A 24,192-nucleotide genomic window follows, 5' to 3' on the forward strand; every position below is an offset into this window, starting at 1 on the left:
CTGTAGTGATAAATAAAATATGTCCCCCCCCCCATAGGGGTGACCCAACTAGTTTCTAGTTGGGTCACTCCATGATCACTAAGTCTTCTTAAAAGGTAGAGTCTCTGAGAACAGTTCTTCAAAATACAGTCAGTGTTTTCATCAAAGTTGAGCTGACTGTCCAGGAACGACCCAAATTTGCCACAGTTTCAACAGGTTGGCCATCGAGAGAAACTGGAACCACTTTAAGGTCTTGTTTAGATTGTTTAATTAGCTCTACATTCTTAAGAGAATGAAAAACTAATAATAAATAACAAAGACTTTGTGGTATTCTGATTTAGTAATGTAATTATATTAGTTGTGTTACCACCCCCACGTCACTAGAGGCAGTACCAACCCCGAAAAGATGCGACTAAGGAGCAGATTTAGAAGTACACCGAAAGCTACAGAATTTGGTAAAAACTGTGAGCTTTGCTGAAGTAATTAAAGACAAGTTCAAATCCATGCTGAGAGTGGAACTCCTTCAATCAGTGCTCCTCCGCAGCACTGATTGGCTAAGGAATGTAACGTGATCCTCCGCAGCAAGTGATGGCAAAGCGGGGCGTCATCACGACTTTACACAAGGGCGTCTTCATAGACATCATATACTTGTTCATGTCTATGTGTGTCTGTACCTCCGCGGCAGAGACCCCTGAGACCGACTCATCGAACCCCTGGGGTTCGATCGAACCCAGGTTAAGAACCACTGACTTCAAGTGAATCAAATGGCGATTCAATAACATTTCCAGTTGAAGGGTCGATACTTTTGTAAAACCAGGTTATTGAAGCACATTTTTTTTCAGAATAAATGTTGAATTGCGTATGAAAAAAAGTTTTGAAATCATTAACCGGGTCCTCTAAATCTACTTCAGGAATGTGTGTGTGTGAACGTGTTCGCGTGGTTTTGTGTCTCTCTGTTGCTGTGAGACGCTGGTGACCCTCTGACCTCATGAGATGGACGCCCACCCTCCCCCTCTTGGATGAATGGATGACTGCGCAGTACCGATTTAAAGAAATCTTTAATAAAAGACAAGTGTTATCACCCTTTTTGAGAAGATTGACACGAATTCATAAACATACCATGACACAGTTCGCAACGTTACTCAAGCAAATCGCAAACTTTTGAACACACTCAAAATACACAGAGACTACGACTGATTATCTTCCATATCCAAGCTCTCTACTACAGTATTTTTTTTTTTTTGGCTGTTGGTACAGTACAACTTTAGCACACGAAGGGAATGTATAATGCGTATATTGTGAAACACGGTGTCCAGGTTTGCAGCAATGATCTACTGAGTGAAGAGACACTCTAAATGGGGAAAAAGAAAAAAAAAAGAAATCCCTCACTGACCCACAGCAGCAAGATGTTACAACAACCTCCGTGGAAATGGATGGGGAAGAAACAGGAAGACAAGAGAGATAAGGAAGAGGCAGGGTGTTTTGCTGTCAGGAGTGGCAGGTGAAAAGGAAATGGGAGGCAGGAGACACCGGCAGGGAAAGGAGCGAGTGGAGAAGGAGCAAGTAGAGGTGCGAGAGGTTAAAGCGTTCCTTCGTCTAGCAGTTTGTTGATGCCATTGCAGATCTTCCTCAGAGAGAGTCTGTACTCCTCTCCGTCCCCGTACAGCTCCGCCAGGAAATCCCCGTTGGCAAAATGGTTGAAAACGTGATCAATGCGTGCGTGTGAGCGCGCGGTCAGGTGCCCCTCCACCAGGGTGTGAAGCAGGTCCCTGCACTCCAGCAGGAGCTCCACCAGGATGTTCCTGTCGAAGGTATATTCCACCTCGTAAAACGACACCGCCGTCATGGCCGCCTGGTTCATCTTCTTCTTGAAGCGCTCCACGGTGTCCAGCTCGTCGGGACTGAACTGGTGGTTGCGGTACAAGATGCCGATCTTCAGGGCAATCTTGATCACGTCCTTGATGATCTTGTGCGCTTCTTTCTTGCTCTTGGTGAACTCCCGGGTCGCTTTGTAGAGCTCGTCCAGGATCTCGCTGCTGGTGTCGTCTGTAAGCATGTTGGCCACCGCCAAGGTCGCCATCTTGCTCAGGATCTTCTTTTGGGCCTGCATGGCCAGGGAGCGAGAGTTAAAGCTCTCCTGTCCTGAAGGAAGACAAAGGGAACAGAGAGCAGGATGTGAGACGAGAAGGTAATTCAAAGTTTCACAGCAACATCAAAAACCAGCTGAAAATGTTGCTTTTCTACAGCCTGTGTTCATAATGCTAACGGTCATTCATCAGAGCTTACAGGATGCGTACTCCATTTTACAGAGTCCTGCATGATGAGGTAACTTATTTGCACTTTGAAAATGACACATAATTACATGCTTACTGCAGATTACCAAAATAATTCACACTGTGTTTAAGGAGTACTTAAGGGATACTTTACTTTCCAAGAGAATTACATGTTTCTGTCACAAGCTGGCAAGTTATTTCCTGAATCTTTGTGAACATGTCCTTGAACCTGGATGATAATATTCCAATCCTTCTAAGTTCATTTTCTGGAACATCAAGGATACTTCTGCAAAACCTACAGGTTCACAAAACTGCCAAGTATGTTTTCTCAAGCTCTAAGAAATTTATTTTTTTATTTATTTATTTATTTATTTATTTATTTTATTTTATTTTTTTTCCTGAAAAACCTGAAAATATGTGAAACTTGAGAAAAATACCCTTTAAGTCCTTTTAGCCAACCTGTGTATTTCAGGTTACTGGTACAGGATGCATGTAAAGCAAACACACACTGGTCTCTGAAAGCGGTGAAATCCGAGCAGCACCTTGTAAGTTCTGGGAAAGTAAGTTGAATCTCCCAGGAAATGACTCTGTATTATTAAGTTTCAAAAAGTACCAGAAATGAAACCTACAAGCTGTTTAAGAAAGCAGCGTGTAGGTTCTAGAAAGTACCTTGCAGTCTTCTTTTTTTTTTTTTTATCTTGAGAACAGTGAGTCTTTGAAATTTTATCTTGATACTGTAAACAAAACACAGCGTGCATCCCTGTACGTGTTTATACTATGAGCTTTGACTAATCTCCGTGGTGTTCAGTGTGTTTGCACAAACCAGCTGAAGTCCATCTGGATAAATTAGCTTTTGAAACTGTTGACCTATTTGAAAAAAAAAAAAAGTCCAAACTTTTCTTTGACCTTACATTCATAACCCCCCCAAATAAGTATGCGCCGTTTTATTTTTAACAAAGCAATGCAGAGGTCTAACTATGTTCTCTGAACTTACTGTTGTGCGTTTATGCAGCTGGATGCAGTTGAGGTAGTTTCAGTAAATATGACAGCAAAATACAACCCATTCACAAACAACTGATAAATGTCAGGCAAACATCTGTGTACGTCACAGTGAATAAAGCTCATATAAAACAAAACAAATTTGAAACATGAGCACTCAAAACGAGGCGCAGTCTCATTCTGCGGCAGGGCGGCGGCCTCCCCGGAGCAGGCCGCCGTCTTTGGGAGGCTTCGCCGTCGGCTCTGGATCACGTCAAACAGCTGTCCTCTGATAGGAGTCTTTAACAAGTCCGGAAAACAAATCCCCCATTTTTTGTGGAGTCCCACTGGATCCACAATTTGTCCTGCAGAGGCGAACATGAAAGGCTCTCTGTTCGGTTATCCAGCGGGAGCCGGCAGGCTGGCACGTGTCGGTGTGAATGTGAGGAGTGGGGCTTTATTTAGGCGCCACCCAACTTCAAATGACACACCGGATAACTTCCTTTATGATTAAAGGCGAGGAGAGAGGCTTCACTTTTCTCTCCTGCTCCGCGGGCACATCGCCAAGCCTCCTCTTCCTCCTCCACATGTTCCTCTAAAGACGGGGAGAGGAGGAGGCCAAATTCAAGGAACAAGGCACAATTTGTCGCCACTGCGTTTTGTTTCTACCAGACGGATATTATTGGCATGTTTTAAATTCACACCAGCGTCGCATCATGATCTGCTTGTTTGCTGTGGAAATACAAACACAGAGCAGAGGTTGAGTGATGCCCCCCTCCACATCGGGGAGAAACCTAATCCGTGGCATTTCACATGAATGTGGAGAAGTGACATTTCATCTGTTGGTCTGAAGCTAAATGACATTTCATGAAATACAATTAGCCCGCCATGACATTTAACAACAAATAAGGCAAATTCCTTTGTCTACAGTCGTTCACTCTCCCCCAGCACCACCACAACTACGGCCCTCCTACTCCTTCGACAGGTCTGGTGCTCTTAACCAAAAAAATTAGCTGGGCTAATGACGAACCCACATTTGGTGGCTGGGAGAGACATAAACCAGCTGTTGGATGCCTGTGCAGTCTTTTGAGTTTATGCCCCATTTCAGTGGCGTCATGCCCCAGACTTTCAGTTTTCGGTGGTTATATTTTAGGTTGGCTGTCCAAAACTACGCGGTTTGTTCTGGGAAGAGTCATTCGTCCAGATGTTTGATCTGTTTGGATAACACCAGCAGAGATCTTCATTTAAATTGGTTCACATGAACCTTTGCAGTGTTGCTTGGTGGGTGTAAAATTATCACTTTGTGGAGATGGCTAACTTCAGGAGGGTTTTTTTTTTAGACCATTTCTGGGAAAGTTGATACCCAGAACTAAAAAATATAAATATATATTTATTTAAACAAAATAAAATATGAATATAAAGGTTGTGTGCAATGAAACTGATAGTTTCAGTGCGTTTATTTGATTCTAAGCGAGTTGCACAGATTGATGTTGGGTTTTAAATTTTTTTCCTCTTTTTTTCTTTTATGCGAACTAGTAATTATTGCCATGTCGAATATTGTTTTAACACATTTCATCAAACTCTTAAATGTTTTATGTTTAAATATTTATGTGGCCATTTCATCTGCTCAATTTTAAAAGGTAATTACCAAAACTCATTATATTTCAGCTATTTGTTTAATCACTACTCCACAACAGCCATTTTTTCCAACTATGTCTTTATGCTTATATGCACCAAAAATACTTTTCAGCATCTACCAAATCAGCTGAGAAATTTCGATTTATCCTGGGACTTCACTTCCTTTTCTGTAAAATCTAATTAAAAAAACATAATTTCATAACAGAAATAATCCCAGGAGGACACCTGGGATTTACTGAAAGTTTCTCCTTCTCACTGCTCTTCATGTGAAGAATAGCGACAGCACAGCGTGGGCTAAAAAAAAACAATATATCAACGTAAATATTACAAGTGCATGCTAGTTTCCATGATATTTGAATAGCAGCATCAGGGTGTGTAACTGGTTTTCATTAGTCAGATCTGCGCCGCTCATCAACAGGCTCTCTTTGTCACTGTCATTTCCCGTTTCTATCAAGCGGCTCTTTGTTCCAGCGAGCCTCTGATATTCAGAAACCCGACAGGACGCACCGATAAAGGTGACAGCCTGCTGGTTGTAGAGCTGCTCTGGATATGAGACTTTACCAATTTGTGGAGCCACTCGCTCTCTAAGCGCATTCATCTTTTGTTCATTAGAGAGATCCCTGATTATTACAATCAACGCAGATTGAGATAATGACTGCAGAGAGAGTTTGTTTCTGCTTCTGCGAGGCTATAAACAGGCCTCTGACGAGGTGGGTGATTCAGAGTCTGGCTAAAGATACAGAGCGAACGAGGGTGGATGATTACGGAAAGTGCACATGAAGACGCTGAGATGTCCAAGCTTTCTCACACACACACACTCGCATACAGCCTGTCACCCAGAGGCTGTGATGAACGACATGCATGAACCAGAGTGTCAGAAGGAGTTAGAGAAGAGTCCAAGCTGTCAGGAGAGAGAAGTGTCCGCCCTGTTCCTCGTCCTCATCCCGCTCCTGTACCGTCTCCGCTACCTGCTTGTTATTTTTACTGCCTCACTTGTCCTGAAGTGTTGAAATAAAGTAGGCGCTCCATGCGGCATGTGGGAATTCGCTGCTGGGAAACAAACCGCCGATGTTGGGGCCTTTGCACAAGCGCTGGCCCCATCAAAGCGGTTGAACACGAGTGCTGTGGGAGTTTGTGAAGTTTACTTTAACGTGAGGATTAGTAAGGTGCTTGCTGTTCTCTGCCTGTGGCTGTTGACCAGACAGTCTCTCTCTGTCCCGCCTGATGTTTTTAGAGGCCTGAGTCAACATTTTCTGCTGCGTTGCATCAGAGCATGCATCCAGTGTGGAACCTGGAGAACAGCCAGGCCAGCTCTGCCGAAGGCGTCTTTTGGCAGAAAGCGTCCAACTGGACAGATCATTTCCATTTTAGCCAGAAACACTCGCAGTGTATCAAGAAGAGGGTCTTAGATTTGTAATGAGTGATGAGCTTCAGGATGCAACTGAGATTAGATGTTGAGCTGCCAAGGAAAATGATCCATGTGTGAGGCAACAGCAGCATATTTAAACAAGCCTATGCATTTTTTTTTATTTTTAGTAGGAAAGATAAATAATTTAAAGTTTCTGTGGATGGAGTAGTTTTTATTTTTATCGAATAAGTAATGCTTATGTTCTCATTCGAGCCCTTGTGTGCAGCAACTCCAAGAAAAAAATTGCTCCTCCTGTTTCCCCCAAACTGACCATAGGATACTGCAGGTATACAGAGAAGCTCAGAAATCCGTTTTCCAAACCCAAGTCAGGCCTCGTTTCTCTGATGACTTCGATAAACATTCTCTCACTGGATGCATGCCATCTTGTCTGTCTACGGCAATCTACTGCTATGGGGCACACATAAAAATTATACAATTGTACAGCAGTCTTTTAATATGTGACGATGTGACTTAATATTGTTTGAAATACTCCTAAATGTAAACATGCAAAAAAAAAAAAAAAAAAAAGCTGAATTATTTTGAAAATCACTGAGGAATAATGAAAAGCTGTGACTCTGCAACAATAAACAGGTAAAGATGATGGATGGATGGAGTAAGAAATGATATTCAGCCCTTTACATAGAAAAAAAATAGCAACAATGAGATGACTTTTGTTCTGTGAAGAATCTGTAAATGTATTTGTAATGACATAGGTGGCACTTTTTAGTCCCTGTGTTCAAATTGGCCGGATGCTTAGAGTCGGAGCCTTTTCTTAAGAATGTTATGAGTTGCAGGATTTACAAGCTTATTTGAGAGCCACATGTACAAAGTACACAATAAGATCAACTAATTACAAGTTACAAAGTAAATACACAAAGTAGTGCGCGAATGAAAGCATGTTATTGCAATGCATTGAACAGGAAGTGCTTTTATTTTGAAGTGACTGTTTGACGCCAGCTGAGCAGCGAAAATGTCGACAAGCTAAGCTTTGAAAAGACCTGAGTTAAAATTTTTAAGTTTGAGAGAAATCCATGAGCTCAAGACTTTAAATCTCCAACTAACATAATTAAATTGTTATGAGTTATTAATAAGCCACATCCAGGAATGTACCATGGCTAATAAATCAAATGTACCATTTTACGGGAAAATATGAAAAACCACCTGTCAGAGCTTCTCTCTGTGGCTTCAAGCATAAAGACTTACCTCTATCAATGGATTAATGAGATAAAGATGAACTTTGACTCTCTCAGGAGTTGAATTCTGGGACTTGAATCACAGTTTCTTAAGTGAAATGACCACTTAAGTGACCACTTCATTTGTGAACATAGTACCATATTATTGGATTGAATCTTTCTATTATGAAAAGAATCGGCAAAGAATAAATCAAATTCGTATTGAGTAAAATAATGGAGGATCAGTCAATTATCCATAAAGTCAACAAAAAATAAACGGACAAAGTTGATTTTGACACCTTATCAGATCTGAATGTGTTGCAAAGATAAACATCAAGTAGGTTAATTTTCTGGACATTTTCTGTCGTAGTCCGAATGCTAAATGGGGCTCGGATCCCAATGCTTGTGTTTGTCTCATTCCAGAGTAACCAGAAGAGTGAGCCATCAGCGGGGGCCGGTGGCTAACGCGGAGGAGCGCGGCTGGCCTTCACTGAGTCAAAGCCAGGGGGGAATTATCAGCCGGATCGCAGCAGAGCACACACGTCTGACTGAGGCGGCCCTGTAAGCCCGCGAATGTAAGTTATTTTAAGGTGTGCTTTGCTTCATACCTCAACGGCAGAGAGAAGCAAGTTCAGGGCAGCTGAATATTTGCAGCCGTCGTCACCATGAAAAGAATGAGTATCTGTCAGGATATCTGGAATATTTTAGGAACGTGTGGATGATGATGGCGCAGCAGGGACATAGGAGAAAATAGGATTGGTCTCTGCTCCTCGTGGCGGATTTGATGACATTTCTGTCACTGGCGTAACAGAAATGTCATCAAAAGTATTCAAAAATATTTTTACCTAATAATTAAGCATACATGATTTGAATTGGATGTCATGTAAATTAGAAAAAAAAAATATCCAGAAGCCCAAACCTGCTTAAAATACAACTTCATAAGGATCGAAATAGGAGGCGTTGAATGACTTATGATATAAAAAACCATCAATGTAATTAGAGCAGTTTAAATATGATCTTAAGTTTATTTTACTTTCAGCTGTGGAATTTGCCACTGGCAATAAGCTGGGGACATTCAATCCCAAAGACCCAAATATTAAGCTTACAGCAGGATTTCTATTCTTTTTTATGTGCTTTTAAATGTGGACCAAAACTAGGAAATATGTTTCCTATAAAGGTATGTGATAAGCTCACTGCAAAGCGAAAGTATCTCTCCCATATAAACGTCTCTGTCAACACAAGTATGGCAAGCTGATTTATCATAAAACAAATACAAGGTCCTTCAAAGCAAATATTCCTAATTAAAATGATCAAGTGAAAAATAACATTTAACTGCAGTTTAGTGCAGTTATTTAACACATATAATTTAATGTTGGTTCTCTGAGAACATAAAATCTAAGCTAATGGATATTAAATCTGTGCAATTCTGAACTGTGCGCATGTGTCGAATTCACACAGTTTTGCTGAATGAGGCACGTCTAATGTCTTACAGACATTATGATGCTCCACGAGTATCCTTGAGGGATCAAATAATTTTGAGGCGACTCAATCAGAACGTATCAGAAATCTTCATTAGTGCAAGCAGCACAGTTTAGCATGGGATTAAATAAGGTTATCATTAGTTAACTGCTGCTTCATTTGAGTTGCAATCCTGGTTAATCTGTAGAAATGGTGCACATGTGTGAACAAAGGCCATCATTAAGAAAGTAAACTATCTGGATAGAACACAGCGTGCTTTCATTTGGGAAAGCCAGATGTGTCTTTTTAACGATGCTAGCCGAACAACAGCAACAAATCTGATGGAGACGTGTTAATATTTTACTGACTGTCAGAACAATGGTGAGCATACGAGCAATTAATCGGCTGCATTCTGAAAAAAAAAAAAAAAAAGTTCCCGGGCAATAAATCAAACGCACCCTCACATAGAAGACTCAGCTCTGCTCCGTCAGACAGACATGTGGTCTGTGGCTCACAAATGGTTTACCTTCACCTCTAATTAGGGGTGATGCTATGTAAACCACAGACTCACATTCTGACTCCAATCTGAAGACTTTGTTTTTGGTCCTTAAGTGTAACTCAAGTCCAGATCTGAGACGCACGTCTCCTTCTCTGCCACGCAACGATAAGCAACAAGTATGTCTCAGGCAAAAAGGCAGATGAAAACAGTGAAGAAGAAGGAAACTTGACCAAAATGACAAAATCCGTCTCTGCAATTGTCATCTGCAGTCGGTTTACCACTAATATGGTATTGATTTATATTATATAGACTTTTTTTTTTCTTCTTTATGTTGGTTCCCTCAGAGTAATGTGGGTTCAGTTCCAGCTGGAGCCTTTCTGTGAGGAGTCTCCATAATCTCCCAATGATTTGTGTGGGTTTTCTCTGAGGACTCAGGTTTCCTTCTACAGTCCAAAACAAGCGTATTTGGTGAAAAGGAGATTCTAAATTGCCCTGAGTTGAGGGTGTGTGGTAAAGTGTTCGGTGTCTCGCTCTGGTGATCTGTCCAGGTTGGGCCCCACCTCGACCTTACGACCATAAGGTCGACACGGACAAACTCGTTTTACCCCCTTAGAAGGACTGCTGTTCCTAGATGGCGACATTGAAAAAGAAAAATATGATTCATACACACAAAACCTGTTTGAGGTTGTTGGTGATAACATGTGTCCAGTATGTACAAAACCTGGTTAGTCTACCAGAACAGGTGCAAGAGACGTATTTCCAGCCAACACTGAACATTATTATCTGGGTACACTAGAGACATGGAGGTCTATGGACATTCATTTCATATGGCTATGCCTGAATCAGTTAGGCCTGTATTTACTTTTCCTCCCAAAAGATTTGCATTTATTGCTCTTTCCAAAAAGTGTTACTTCAAACAGCCAAACAATGAAGGCTGCTGACAGACGGCCTGTTTTTCCAAAGTGCATAAAGGTGGAAGAGTGCTCTTTCGACGGCAACAAACAATAAATAAAAAAAAATAAAAAAAAACGCTGTTGATTTCTGCAACACTTCTTTGAAACCCATTTATTGCCATCAAAAGTTTTGGCTGGTCATTTTCTTTCCATCTGCAACCAATTTTCCATTCACAGGCAGCCCTGTTTTGTAAATGCACAAGTGGATACCAGGTCACACTTTGAACCCCGTAAAAGCTGACACAGCTATAATTTCCCCAGACATGTTTTTCCATTTCTTGCAATTTCCTTAATTTCCTCTGGGCCTCCAGGTGTGTCATAAAGTCGACCTTTAGAATTTGCGTTTCACATACAAGTAAGAAGCTCGCGATTGGACCGAAAGGGGGGAAAAAAAAGTCTAAATAAGGCGATTCTTTGTGAAGTTTAAATCCAGAGCACAAATACAGCTTCAACAAGCCCTGAAGGCCAATAGTGAAAAGAGCTCCTCATAGAACAGGAGGCTGACAGCTGAACTTCCTCCTGCATTGCCTTGGCTCCCTGGTTTGCCTTTGGTTGAATATAAGGAGCTGCAGCAGAGCCTCTCTGACTGGATTTACAAGGCTTGAGCAGAACAATGGAGCGGGTCACTCAGCAAGACTTAAACGGGGGTTTAATAGCTTGCTGGGTAAAGTGTTAAACAGGCCTGAGAGGCCAGTGGATTTAGGAAGGGAGCAGAGGAGGCGGCCTGTGCCAGCTGGTAGCACTGGAGGAAAGGCTTTTATTTTTGAGTCCGAGACTCGAGAGCTTCTCTCTTCCTCTTCTGGAGAGCACAAATAGATAGTAAACACTGCAAATTATATACCGACTTTCATATGTGATGGGAAAGGGAACAAAAAAAAAAAAAAAACAGAAGGAATGAAATGTAGTCATTTTTGTCTCCTCACTTTGGATCTGCACCACGAAAATGTATTTTTGACTCCCACAACACGACACAGATGACTCAGACACGCCGCCCCTGCACAATCGCAGTCTGTTATATTGCGTGTGTGTGTGTGTGTGTGTGTGTGTGTGTGTTTGTTTCTGGATGAAAGTAAGTGATTGCAATTGAGAAAGATACAATATCAAACATGAGAAGGACCACGGGGACAATGCAGCGTTGTAGCAAGTGTTGTTCAGCGGCGCGGCAGTCTGCAAAGGCCAAACCTGAGATGGAAGATGCCATTAGCAGCTGCTCAAGATGTAGGGGAGCAGTCAGAGCTTCGAGGTTAATAAATAACTCGGTTTGAATATCTCGATGACCGGCACCTGAATGAAGTGGGGTCATGGACTCACCAGTCTTTATAGATGTAGATCAGTTAGAGTTGTGAATGTGACGGCGGAAGTCGCCTCAATGGGTTTAAAACCTTAGGAATCACTAACTCGCACATGAAGACAAAGTGAGTCCTTTTTTTTTTTTTGCCGTGTTTTACTTTTATGCAGGTGATACTTTCTCTGCTTGGCCTACTTTTTATTTGTGGAAACTGTAAGAGGCAAAAAAAAAAAAGAGCCTAGATTGCACAATGAAAATATCAGTAACTTGAAGACAAAGAACAGAAATGAACAAGACAGTAAGTGAATCAAATCGCTCAGATTTATGTTTAATACAGTATGTGACATTTACATGACTTGAATCTGATGGAGAATCGGTGGAGGGAGCTAAAGATTAGGGTGATGGCAAGAAGCTCTTCACTCCTTAATAACTTAGAGATCATCTTTAAAAGTAAATCTGTAAAAAGCTGTTAAGCAATTAAAAAAAAACATTTGATCAGTTTGGCCTCAAAGATTTTTCTAATGATTAGAATGAAAGTATCAGTAATTCTTGACATGTAATTTTCTAATACAGCATGAATAAAAGGACAAATTATTTTTTTTATTATCTATTTTACATGGCTTTGTTTGGTAGTTTTGAATCAAAGTCCTGACAAAAGATGATGATGCTCTTTAATCTCTAAGTTGCTTTTTAAATCACTGAAATGGTGAATACATTTCCTTTAGTTTTTGCAAACAACTTACTGAATTATTAGATGCATAAATGCCAAAATAAAGTTAAAACAGTGACATCTTCACACACTTTTGGCAGAATTTGAGAAGTGAATAAGTTTCATTTCCTTCTTCCGTTAAAATGCAGTGATAAAAATTACTTTTCAAAACAAAGCTTGACATTTTAATAATAACCCCCCACGTTGCCTCGGGTGTTGTTGAACAAGATCTGCTGATATCTCCGTTACAGGCTTGTGTATTTAGAGCTGAAAACTTACTGCCGCATTCGGAGCGGCTGCAAAATACGACACGTTTCCAAAATCTGACATCTAGAACAAACTGTTCCTTCTGCTGTTTTCACATCCAGATTCCAATTTCATCTCCGCAAAAGACTTTAGACTTCTTTAGATGTTCAGAAAAACAGAGGAAAAGAAAAGCAACATGTCGTAAGTTGCCAGAGCTGCTTCGACGCACGAGGGCATTAATTTTACAGATGTTGGAATTACCAACAAAGGTTGGATGCACTGAAAAATTCACTTCTATGATGATGGGAGTCAAACACATTTGTCTAAGATTTCCTGCTGCTTTTTAGTTGTTGGCTGGTATTTGGAAAATGTAAACTTCATCCACAGTCGTCCCCATATTTAACACAAAATGCAGGGTCAAGAAACTCACAGTCATCTCGTCATCATTTGGGAGTTCTCAAATTACTTAGAAGCACATCAGAGTTTCTGTATGGAAACGTCTAAACTTCACAGTAATCTCAGTCAGCGTCATTATATCCCATCTGAGGATGATTATTCTGTTCTCTACCGATCAGCACAAGAACCATTTAAAAGTAGTACAAGAGTCGTCAGCCACAGACCTCACAAGCTTGTAGATGAATGCACCTGTAACAGACAAGTCTCCCACCATAAGACAACATTTGAAAGAATAGCTCTATTTGTCTGGGAAATGGTCTAAATGTCTCTTCTGCAAGGAAGGAAGTCACTTAGGAACCTCTGAGTCAGGAAGGACACAGAGCAGATCGCCTTTGGCCGCCGCTCAGCCTTATTTAATGCGTCGTCCCTCATCTCGTTCTTTGTCTCTCGGTTTTAATGGCCACATCCCTAAAGAGCTGAGCCCGAGAGACGAGGCGAAAGAAGGAAGAGGCAAAAGACGTTTTGACTGATTAATGTGCCAAAGGCCTGCTGCATCCACGAGAGGAGCGAGAGAGGGAGTGAGAGATGCAGCGGCACTTAGAGCTGCACCTTTCTTTTTGTGAATGCAGGAGAAGATGATGACGTCAAAAAGTGGTATCCAGGACATCCGGAGAGGGCACAAGTACTGGACCGCAGGCTCCTGAGAGAATGCGACACGCTGACCCTGTACAGCTGATGTCTTCGGCAGATGTCGTTCCCTCCTGTGTGCTATTGTTCACAAAGCGAACGGAGTCAGGCCAACAATTAGCTGGTTAGCTGGGCATGGGAACTGGCTGGAGGCGATCCCACTTCTCAGCTTTCCTCCTCTGGGATCTTCTCTGGAAAACTACTCCTGTTATGTGGGTGTTGGTGGAAGCCAAAAATACTCAAGACCTCTAAATGAGAAAATGACAGATTTCCTTCTGTGCAACGTCAACTTCCGCCACACATTTTTCTTCCTTTCTTGCTTTTTTTTGTTGCTATTTTTCTTTCTTTCTTCTTTTTCTCCTTCCTCCCTTTGCTACGTTTGCTGTTTGGATTGCAGACACGCAACGATTTGGATATGCAGCTGAGCAAAGAATCAAGCCGCAGCGCTTCCCTAGAAATTATTTGATTCATAAAAGAGCACCTCTCTATTTATAGAAAGATGAATGCGTGTCTGTTTATGTGACAGAGAGAGCCATAATGACAGACCGTGAAACCAGGACCCAATAAAATACAGAAGAAGACGATAATAAAATCCAAACAGTCTTGCGGCCCCCGAGACCCGGACTCAAAGTTTCTTCTGTGGTTTTCATCCGAATGAAGGAAGCTGTGAGTTTTGTCGAGAAGAAGACAGGGCGAGGAAAAAGTGAGCGGAGCGGGCAGTATGTACATTTTAATTTCACACCTTTCAGTCAAGATTGATAGAAGTTATCCCATGAAAGTGGGAGGGATACGGGGAAAAGAAAGGCAAGACATTTGGGAAGGATTTCCTAGCTTCACCGTCATAAAAAGGAATGAATACAACCAAAGACTTCTTCATTTTTTTTCTTCATTTTTGCAAGATATTGTGACAGGATCCTAGAGAGAACAAAGAAGGTGTTGATGTAAGAGACGGGATGCCCATATTTAGACTTTCTCTGTGTTACTTCAGAGACAGACCTGCACCTATAACACTGTCACCACCTCTAGCATCGTCTGCAGCTGCATAATTAGCTGCCTGTAATGAAGCTAATAGCAAAAATTCAAGCTGGAAGACTCCGCCCCTTCCGTTCGTCCATCGGCGTCATGCTCATCTCCGACCTCAGCGCTGGACCTCACCTGGCGTGTCCAATCATCAATCAAGCTCAGCATAAAAGGATCCACACCCAAGTCGTCGGCCGCTTCCCAGCTGCGTTCAACCCACCACCTCCCCTTCTCCACCCACATCCTTCGGCTCTCCAGGGTGGCACCCTTTCCAGACCTCCACCACCAGTGTCTGGCCCTGGGGGAGAGCATCCCTAATCAGTTATCGGGATGTTCGTCGAGTTCACATCAAATCTCAGCTCAAAACAGCTACTGGGGCCCGAGCGCCAAAGAACTTACTCATTCCTGTCATTAAATCTTTTAATTGTTCCTTTTTCTCCGTCTGAATCTTTCCAGATTGAAGTGTCTTTCTTTGTCTGTCTCTTCCTCTCTGTCCATTTCCAACCACATCCACAATGCAGAGTGGCAAGGAAGCAAGCATTTTTTACATTTTTTGCATTTATTTAATTTTTTTACGGACCCCTCAGAAAGCCTCTCCTTCAGCGACCCGTGGCCAAGTCTCAGCGTGCCGCCGTCCAAACACCGACATCTTTCCTCAGGTCTTCCTCTTCCTGGTTTGTTTGAGTTTACTCTCTTTTAACTGGATTTCTTTACATGAATGAGAAACACTGCCTCGACCACTGACTGATTTATACGTCACCCCGCCACCCCCTCTCCTACAAACAAGATGTTTCTGGGATTCTTGACCTATAATCTATGCCGTTTGGGCTTTTGATGCCACATGTTTATTTAAAGACAAACAGGACAGTAGCAAACAGATTGAAGTAATCCCCAACGCACACCCAGTTACAAATGTTAAGAAGGCAAAGGTTAACCCAGAAACGGGGCAGGGCTTCAGCTGTCTGGGCGCCTAAATTAAAAGGTTGCTCTCGCTTTGATTGGAGTCATAAAATTGGAAATGCTGTGAGCTTTGGCCTTTCAGGAGCTCAGCCTGCTTGACACGCCGTAGTGTAAAAGCCAAAGCTCTCTACTCCCAACTTTTACCGCTAACTAATGACCAGGAAATAACTGTGGTTCGCTCGCACTCGCATAAATACCCAAATGCACATTTCTGCTTTTGTGTTCTGACTGCATTCCTTCTTCTAACGCTTTTTTTTTTTTTTTTCCTCTGGACCGAAGCCTAATTATTGCAAGAGTTTATCTAAATCCTGGCTCTCATGTGGGGAACAAAGTATTTATTATTTTTTCTTGACAAAGTGCTCAGAACTCCCAGGTACAAAGCTTTAATTTGACGTACTGCCGAACCGGTTGTTCATAGTTATTCCACTTTTTCCTGCCACAGCCTTAAAAAAAAAATGCTACAATCAGCATACTTTGCCTCAGCTGTGCCAGAGCGAAGTGTGAAAAGCTGTGCGTACAACTAGCCTCCTACCTCACCTTGTTTTCTGAAACACACTTTAGCTCCTGCGGAGAGCAATTTCAGCTTAATACCATCTGGATATGCTGTAGTAAGCGTGTATTTTAGGAAAAGGTAGCGAAGACAGAACCCAGATGGCGGCGCCTTTCCACAAACGCGTCACTAAAGCTGAAACTGAAAGCTGAAGAAAACTATTTTGAGCAATCCCAACGTGGAAACATAAAGCAATCACATCTCAGACTTTCTGCATCAGAGCAAAATGTTTAAGACATTCGGACCAGACGTCAGCTGCAGCCCGACTCTTCATCGAAACACACAGACCGTAACACACTCAATTTAATATCAGTTTTTAATAACAGCTCTGCCGTGGGAGGAGAGTGGAGGGGAACTAATCCCTTCTCAAATGTCCCACTATCCCTATAAAATGCCACTGAGTTATAGTGTCAGCACATGCATCTGCACACCGGGGGAAAATGCTCTAGCAGTGACTTGGGAGTTGTAGGAATAGTTTTCTGCAGCAGCGATTGGAAAACTTTCTCCTGAGTCGTCTTTTCCACTTGCAGCTAAACTCCCTCTTTTCTTTCCTCTCCTCAGTTAGTGTTATATTTTTCCAGACCCAGCTCTCGGTGTCCTGAACGTGTGTGTAGTAATGTGTGTGTGTGCAGCTGGTTTTGTGCAGACTGCATCTGTGGGCCAGATTAAAGGCAGAGGAGGGGAGAGTCGAGGTTTCATGCATTTGTGGCGTTCAAGACTAGAGGAATGGGAAAAGAGTGTGGATGAGCATATATGAACATGTTGCAGTGACTGCAGGCTGACTTGATCTAGCTGCCTGTCTCATGTGTGGCCATGACATGAGTAATAACAGAGTAGATGATTGCACAAATGCCAACATAGACGTATGAAATACAAAATTAAATGTAAATACTTATTGATTTTGTTGGGTGCAACCCACTTCTGACATTCTGTATTCAAAACAACTTTAAAAGTAGCTGAATAAGTGACTCCATATCCAGCAGCTGCTGGGAGGAAGGATCTACGGTTACGCTCCTTTGTGCATTTAGGATGTGGCAGTCGTCTCTCACTGCAGGAGTGTGTGATGTGATAGACCAACAAATGAAATGCATGGTTACAAAGTAGAAGCAAGTTTTACAGATTTATGTCTAAATAAAAGTCTAGGGACATTGTAAGAGTTAAACCCATTTCACCCCCGCTCTTTTTTTTCACAGCTTCTAACAAATTTAATTTATAAATGCTCTGTTTTAATCTTGTTTCTGCTAAAGAAATGGACCTCCATAGCATGATGCTGCCACCACTGTGTTATGCTACTAGTATGTTTTTTGTTGCATTTGGTAGGTTTAACTTACACACTGAATGTCACTACAGAAATCAATTTTGTTTTTTTCTTCTCTATTTTAGCTCGGTTTCTTTCCTTTACATATAATCACTCATCATGCAGTGAGCAAGGTGGGTTCATTATTAACAAGACATCGTGTAACGGCAACTGATGCACGTATTTAAAATCATGTACAACCAGAGAGAGTTAGGCTAAATACAATACAGTTTTTATTTTTAGAAAACGGGAAGGCCACACGTCCTTTTCCATTTCTGTGTGTGTTGGCCGATCCCAGAGAATCCCGTTAAAACGTTTGTGGTTGTCATGTGACAAAATGTGGCAAAGTTCAAGCGGTACGACTCGCTTCTGGTAAAGCTGCTGTCTGTGGGTGTGTAAACGGGTGAGAGTTGGGACTCGGCTGGCTGAAGATCAAACTTCAGCTGCGTCTTCAGAAACATCTGCTGGTGCGAGTTTGGAATGGAGGCACATCGGCCGCCCTCATGCCCTGATGGATCGCAGATCTATTATTACAACAGCCAAGCTTTTCATCAACACCATCTTCCCTGGAAAAACGGACAGAAAAACAAAACGCTGGAAATAGTTCTGTAGATGGCTGATTGGGGTTTGGTGTTAAGAGTCGCATCACCATGATGACTCAGCCAAAACTTCTCTGTGGGTTGATTTTTCTCACTCAACCAACATGATATAACAACTCCAGAGGCAATTCAAACTGGACATTAGAGATATCTGATAGATCGGTGAAATGCAGCGTCTAGTCAGCGTGGGCTTCAGACCGACAGCAGATCAGACTGTGACCGTATAATGAAAGGACAGAGTTATCAATGGGCACAGATGTAGACAGATGAGTGATTATAAATGAGGGAAAGAAACCAGCTAGGGAATGAGAAGAAAATAAAAACGTTCGTGAAATTCAGAGCTTGTGCTCTTCTGAGAGACAGCATGTTGCCTTATTGGCACATTTTGAAACTTTTTTCTTTGTCTGGATTGTTAATAATTTAAGATTTTGAAATTCAGACTTGTCTTTTAAAAACTTAAAATTCAACCAACCAACTCAAATGTGATAGTATTCTAAGACTTGTACAGATATTTACATGAAAGCCTAAAATAATTTTTAGCTACTGTAATCGTTGACTCCTAAGGACATTTCAGCTAACAGCAGGGGATGAGTTAATAGTGAAACAATGACCTGCTTAATATGAACATCGAGCATCAAATGAGCTAAATGCTAACTGCTAATTGACGCACCAGTTTGACACTCCTTACATATTAAAAACAGATTGCAATGTTTCAATGCTAGTTTGAGCGTGAAGAACAATTTAACAGCTATTTGCTAATTAGTTAATGCCAAACGTCTAGTAAATGAACAAAGGAGAGATCGTTCCCAATGCTAACAGTTTCTAATGCTAATTGCTTCTAATGCTAACAAAGTTACTTGCTACAGTGAATGGTTTGGTAACGTCACACTGCAGAACATCAGTCAGCTGTTTGTTAGGGTGAAGGATCCCATCAGTAACCCAATAAATATATCAACTGATTCAGATTAGTTACATTTATTGATCTAACTATATTTTTAAGGATCAGTTACAGGGATGCAGTTTTTAGAGACTATAGCAGCAGCTGAAAATTGGCATTTTTTTTAAATATATATTTTTGTTTTTGTTTTTTTTCCCCCAAACTTTGCTTACTTTGCTCCAGAACGTATGATCATCTGGACTGGAAATAATCACCTGACTTTATTTGCAGAGTGAACTACAAATTTCTAGATTAAAAAAAAAAAGTACTCATTATTAAAAAAAAACATGTTACTTTTAGCAGTCCAAACACATCATATCATATATTAATCCTAATATAATTAACTTAGGACATAAAGGAACATGTTCACAAATATATTTTTGTAACATTTTGTGCACCTCTGGTCCAAATGGATACAAACCATTAAAAGTGCCGATAAGTGGCCAGTACCAGCAGCTTCTGCTGCATTCTGTCATCACTCAGCCATTTTTGACACCAAACTCTGAACTTCATGGTGAACTCCAACTTTCTTCAGCAGGACTTTGGACTTCATGGGATTTAGTTTACATTTTTCTGACTGGAAACTGTTTATAAGTACAAACAGAATGCACTGTTATCATTTGTGCTCTAAATTAGGCGGGTACAGACAGAATCAAACATCAGAATCAAAGTTATTCAACATCAAACATCAGATGTTTGATGTTGAATAACTTGGCATGTTTTCATCTTCACCATTAGCTCATGCTTCACTAGAAAGCTGTTGTTTTTCATTTGTTTCAATTGAAATAAGTAAATGATGTGGTCTTTTTTTGTAAATGCCTAGCAAAATAATTGAATCTGCATCCCATAATTCCTGCTGTGTCAGGATCATTTTTCAAAAATGCTGGACTTGATTCCCGTTTTTTTTTAATGCTGGCATTTACATATGTACCTAAAAAATGTTTTTCTCTCCCTTTGAGCAACATGTGAAGAACCGTTTCTGGCTTTGAGATTCACTCCATCTGAAATAAATTGGATGAGAGAAAAGGTTCGCTTTATTTATAGACCGTTTTGAACATATGTCAGCATTTACATTTGGCTGGGAAGCAGAAGCCTTGTAGCATACAAGCCTTTCCTTCTGTTGGAGTTTATGCTGCACAGACGTCTCCATAGACTTTAAGCTAGTTTTGCATTTATCTGTATGACATGAATAGAGCATTTCAAGGATAAGGCCTGTGTTTTGATTTGCAATTTGCTGTGGACCCGAAAAACAAAGATTAAAAAAAAAAAAAAATTCCCACACGGATTGAAAATCTCAGGTGCATTGTTTTTTGATGGCTCAGATGATTTGGAACTAGTTTCCAGCATGGTTTTGATCTACATTATGAGCTGGGGGTGCTCTACAACCAAACCAGCACTTTCTCGTGGCAGAGGAAGTGGATCTGTGCCGTGCTGCTGGAACTGCCCAGCAGGTTTCATGTTGACATACAACAAAATGCAAAGATAACACGGTCGACTGCCTTTATTTACAGTTTTGGCGTGCGTGCATGCGTACCCGCGCCAGCTTCCCCCCTCAGGTGATTAAAAACCGTATTTTCCTTTTGTCAGCAACAGCGCTGTCATGACTTTACCGTCTCAATGTTCTCCAGAAACATCGTAAACCTCCACTGACGTTCTGTGTTCAAAACAACTGCGTGAGATCAAGGTAGAAGAAGCTTAATAAGTGGCTCAATATCCAAGCGCAGGCACGAACTCTGAGTTCAGCGCGGCTTTTGTGAAATTCAGAGAAAGTAAACTGTGACCTAAAGCTCCTGGGCAGGAATGTGAGGGTGAAATAAACTCAACAAATAAAATGTTCTGCACACAGCAATTATCAGCGACTCGAGTTCCAGAGTCACCTGAAACAAAATCCCTCGGTGTTTATGCGGCTGACGCTGTGGAGCGAGGTATGCGCGCATCATGCTGAGTTCAATCACACATCATCACTGGGAAAAAAAATTAAAAATGGTGGCAGTGTGTGAGAGTGAGAGAGATTCCAAATAAACCTGTTTCCAGAACGCCATGTATCACATTTCACTGTGGGATAAAGTGAGCCGCACCACTGATAGCAACACAGCGGCAGGAACTGCAGCACAGCAACAAAACATGATGCATTCTGAGAATGAGTCAGGCTCTCACTGACTCTCGATCTGCAAAAATATCCGGCCTTCGCAGTTCCTTTCAGCTTGAGAAGCAAAGGTAACCAACAAACGTTGTTCCTCTCAGATGCAGGGTTTTTAAAATCTGGGGAGTGAAGGTGACAAAAAAAAATCTCCACGCTATTAAGCACTGAAAAGTTATGTAAATTAAATAACTTGGAACTATCTTTTCATACATTCATACTAAAAATATACTTGGCACAAAAACAAAAGGAAGTCTTTTTTCTTTTTGGTATTGTTACCACAATGAAACTAACGATTATTTTAGTCATCGATTAATTTACAGACTGTTCTGACGATTAATTGGATGAAAAAAGTGACACTTTTTGCACATTTTTCATTGAAGCCTTTTCTATGCAACATTAGAAATGCATTAAGATTCAAAAAACGAGTAATTCAACTCATTTTAAAAATATTTTTATTGCCTAAAATGCAACAACATAGCATTCCTGGAGTGTAAACTTGATTATTTGTAGCAAACGATGCACTGGCAGCTAAAACTTCATTCTAACATCAACATGTGAAAAATTCAGCCCTCTGTGGTTTGACTTGGCAACAATACAGGGCTGGTATGTTGATTGTTTTCTTTCTTTTTTTAGATTAACCAATTAGTAGTTGGATAGCAAAAAGTGCTTAAGATATTTTTTTTTTTTTTTTTACATAATTTGAACCAGGTGAAGCTAAAACTGTAAAACTATGGCATTTGAGGAGTTTTGGACAAAACATATTTACAAACAAAGGTTATTATTATTTTAAAGACAAAATGTGCATATTTTCTATGCAGTCTAATTCCTGCTTTGAGTGTGTTGCTCTTTCAGCAGCTAATGATTAATGTATCACTAAATTAGTTACTTCAATATTGATTAATCACAATTAATCTGACTAATCATTTTAACTCCATGGCTAATAAATCACAGGAAAACCTGTTGATTTTCCCCTTTGTGGATTATCCATTCATGAACATGGAGCTGCTTTTGCTGGCCAGCAGCCTGATCAGACTCTGCTGTGGGTTAGCAGACACTAGTAGTAGTGATGTGGGAATTTATTTTCTCCATTGCCTCCAGTGACAACAAGCCTTCTTCATCCATCCTCATCATTGGTAGATTGAATTTAACACACGTCTTTAGGGCACAACCCACATCCTCATCCATGAACGTTGTGATTTTTTTTCGTGCTCAGGTTGTTATTACTCTCTTCTTATGATCTGAATAAAGCTGTAATAAAGCCTCTTTATATTCAGGTTCCCTTCTCCTTTCAAATGGACCAAATGGAAAGACAGACAAAGGTCCAGATGGACAGACAGATGGTTCATCCGGGCATAATTAATACAGAAAGCTCCATGTTGTCCATGGAAAAGGCCACATCGACATGATTAAGGAATAAATGAAAGGAGGAAATCATTGGACAGAGCTGAGCGACAGCCTTGTCTGGCTGTACGCACACAAGCAGGAGAGAAACGCCTCACTTGTTGATGATGTCAAGTCCTGCAATTTAACTCAAAATGCGTCCCCAATTGGCTTCATCCCCCACCGTCTCGCTTTAAATCCTGTAAAGATCCACAATCCAGATAACCGCGCGCAGTAAAAACCCTGCCTGAGAGTTTAATGTGTAACTCTCCTCATTATTGCTGTAAACTTTTGCCCTGTGCGCTCAGTCACACCGTAAACTTTTCTCCTTTTTATGAAGCAACCTTTGTGGATCCACTGGAAAAGGCTTTCATCCTCTCTCGCACCCTGCGATGCATCAGGAGGATCCAGGCGTTTGGGGAGCCTGCAGTCTCTCTCTCGCTCTCTGGCTGCATGTGTTGATGAACAAACCGGCTGCACGTGTCAGAGCTTGCCTGTTCCTGGTGGCGACTGAGGCAGCTTTCATCCAGACACCCGGTGACGCTGTGCCTGCCACCAGCATCAAAGCACGTCTTCTCTCCAACGCCTCGGAGAGCATCGGGAAAATGTCAAACGGTTTGGTTGCTTTGGGGGTAAATCGCTGCTTCATGTGAAGTTTGGGAGTCTGATGACGTATTTAAAGCTGACGATGAACTTTCTGAGTCTTCGCAAAACACTACAAAAGACGAGTGTGTGTAACTGTAAGCGCCGCCTGCATGACAGTAAAATGAGCTTACCTGCCGAGATGTCTCCGTCACTTTGCTCTCCAGAGTCTGAATCCATCTTCCCCCTTTTAGGACGAGCGGAGGCTGTAGAAACTCTCTTAGTCCTCTCCCCTCCTTCGTCTCTTTCCTTCTCAGAGAAGAGTGCGCTTCTTAACCGAGTGGGAAAAAAGAAGACATGAAAAAAAAAAAAATGCAACTTCTGGTGTTTTATTCTCTCCCTCTTAACGAGCTCAGCTTCCTCCCTCTGCCTGGATCTCTGTAGTTGTGAGAGGAGCGCTGCTGGTTTGCTGAGCTGTCTGTCCTCTTAGGTTTTGTTGAGCTCCCTCACTTTCCCTCTTTACTTCTCCTTCTCATCTACTTTCCCGTCTCTGGTGCTCCCTCCCCTTTGCTTACTCTCAGTCCGTCCCCCTCTGCGTTTCTCCCTGCCTTTTTCCTGCCACTCTGTCCCTCCTCTTCTTCCTCCTCCTCTTTCTCCTCCTCATTGCTGTGACACTCTTCTCCCTCTACTCAAACTGTTTTTTTTTCTTTACCTCTCTCTGTATGCTGCGAGCGCTGTCTCTTCCTCTTTCGCTCTTCCTCTCTCCCTCCCTTTCTGTCACTGGCTAAGAGTGCTGCCTGTGTTTCAGCACAGCAATGGGAAGGACTCATTCACGGAGACTTGAAATGCAACTGCAGCACCAAAAAAATCCCATGACCTTTTTCCAAAGCCGGACGGTTTAAAATCAGGAATGCGGTATTTGTTTGTGGTCACATGACGACCACTGGTTGGTTCAGATGTGTTTGGATCACTTAGCCTGATATTTGGCTGATGATTCATACCTGAAAAACTGCATCCACCGCTAATTGGCATAGAAACTG

At 41.6% G+C, this 24,192-nt stretch overlaps 1 protein-coding gene and 1 long non-coding RNA gene across 4 annotated transcripts in view; one reads left to right on the forward strand and one right to left on the reverse strand.

Annotated features, from left to right (window-relative positions):
* Nucleotides 1-23,350, forward strand: part of LOC106936629 (uncharacterized) — a 51,255-nt gene extending 27,905 nt beyond the window's left edge. For all 3 annotated transcript variants that reach the window (XR_001422176.1, XR_001422178.1, XR_001422177.1), the window contains 2 exons: nucleotides 7,872-8,023; nucleotides 22,911-23,350. This is a non-coding gene — a long non-coding RNA (uncharacterized LOC106936629). The remainder of the gene's footprint in view (nucleotides 1-7,871; nucleotides 8,024-22,910) is intronic.
* Nucleotides 1,019-23,792, reverse strand: tnfaip8l3 (tumor necrosis factor, alpha-induced protein 8-like 3). Its single transcript, XM_015017746.1, has 2 exons — nucleotides 23,347-23,792; nucleotides 1,019-2,121 (listed from the first exon to the last, which is right to left on the reverse strand). The coding sequence occupies exons 1-2, from the start codon at nucleotides 23,390-23,392 to the stop codon at nucleotides 1,559-1,561; spliced, it is 609 nt and encodes a 202-aa protein (XP_014873232.1). The 5' UTR covers nucleotides 23,393-23,792; the 3' UTR covers nucleotides 1,019-1,558.
* Between the last annotated feature and the right edge of the window lie 400 nt (nucleotides 23,793-24,192).

This window comes from Poecilia latipinna, unplaced genomic scaffold (assembly GCF_001443285.1).
Source record: "Poecilia latipinna isolate Pla-1442-1.1 unplaced genomic scaffold, P_latipinna-1.0 Scaffold2182, whole genome shotgun sequence".
Classification (NCBI taxonomy): domain Eukaryota; kingdom Metazoa; phylum Chordata; class Actinopteri; order Cyprinodontiformes; family Poeciliidae; genus Poecilia; species Poecilia latipinna.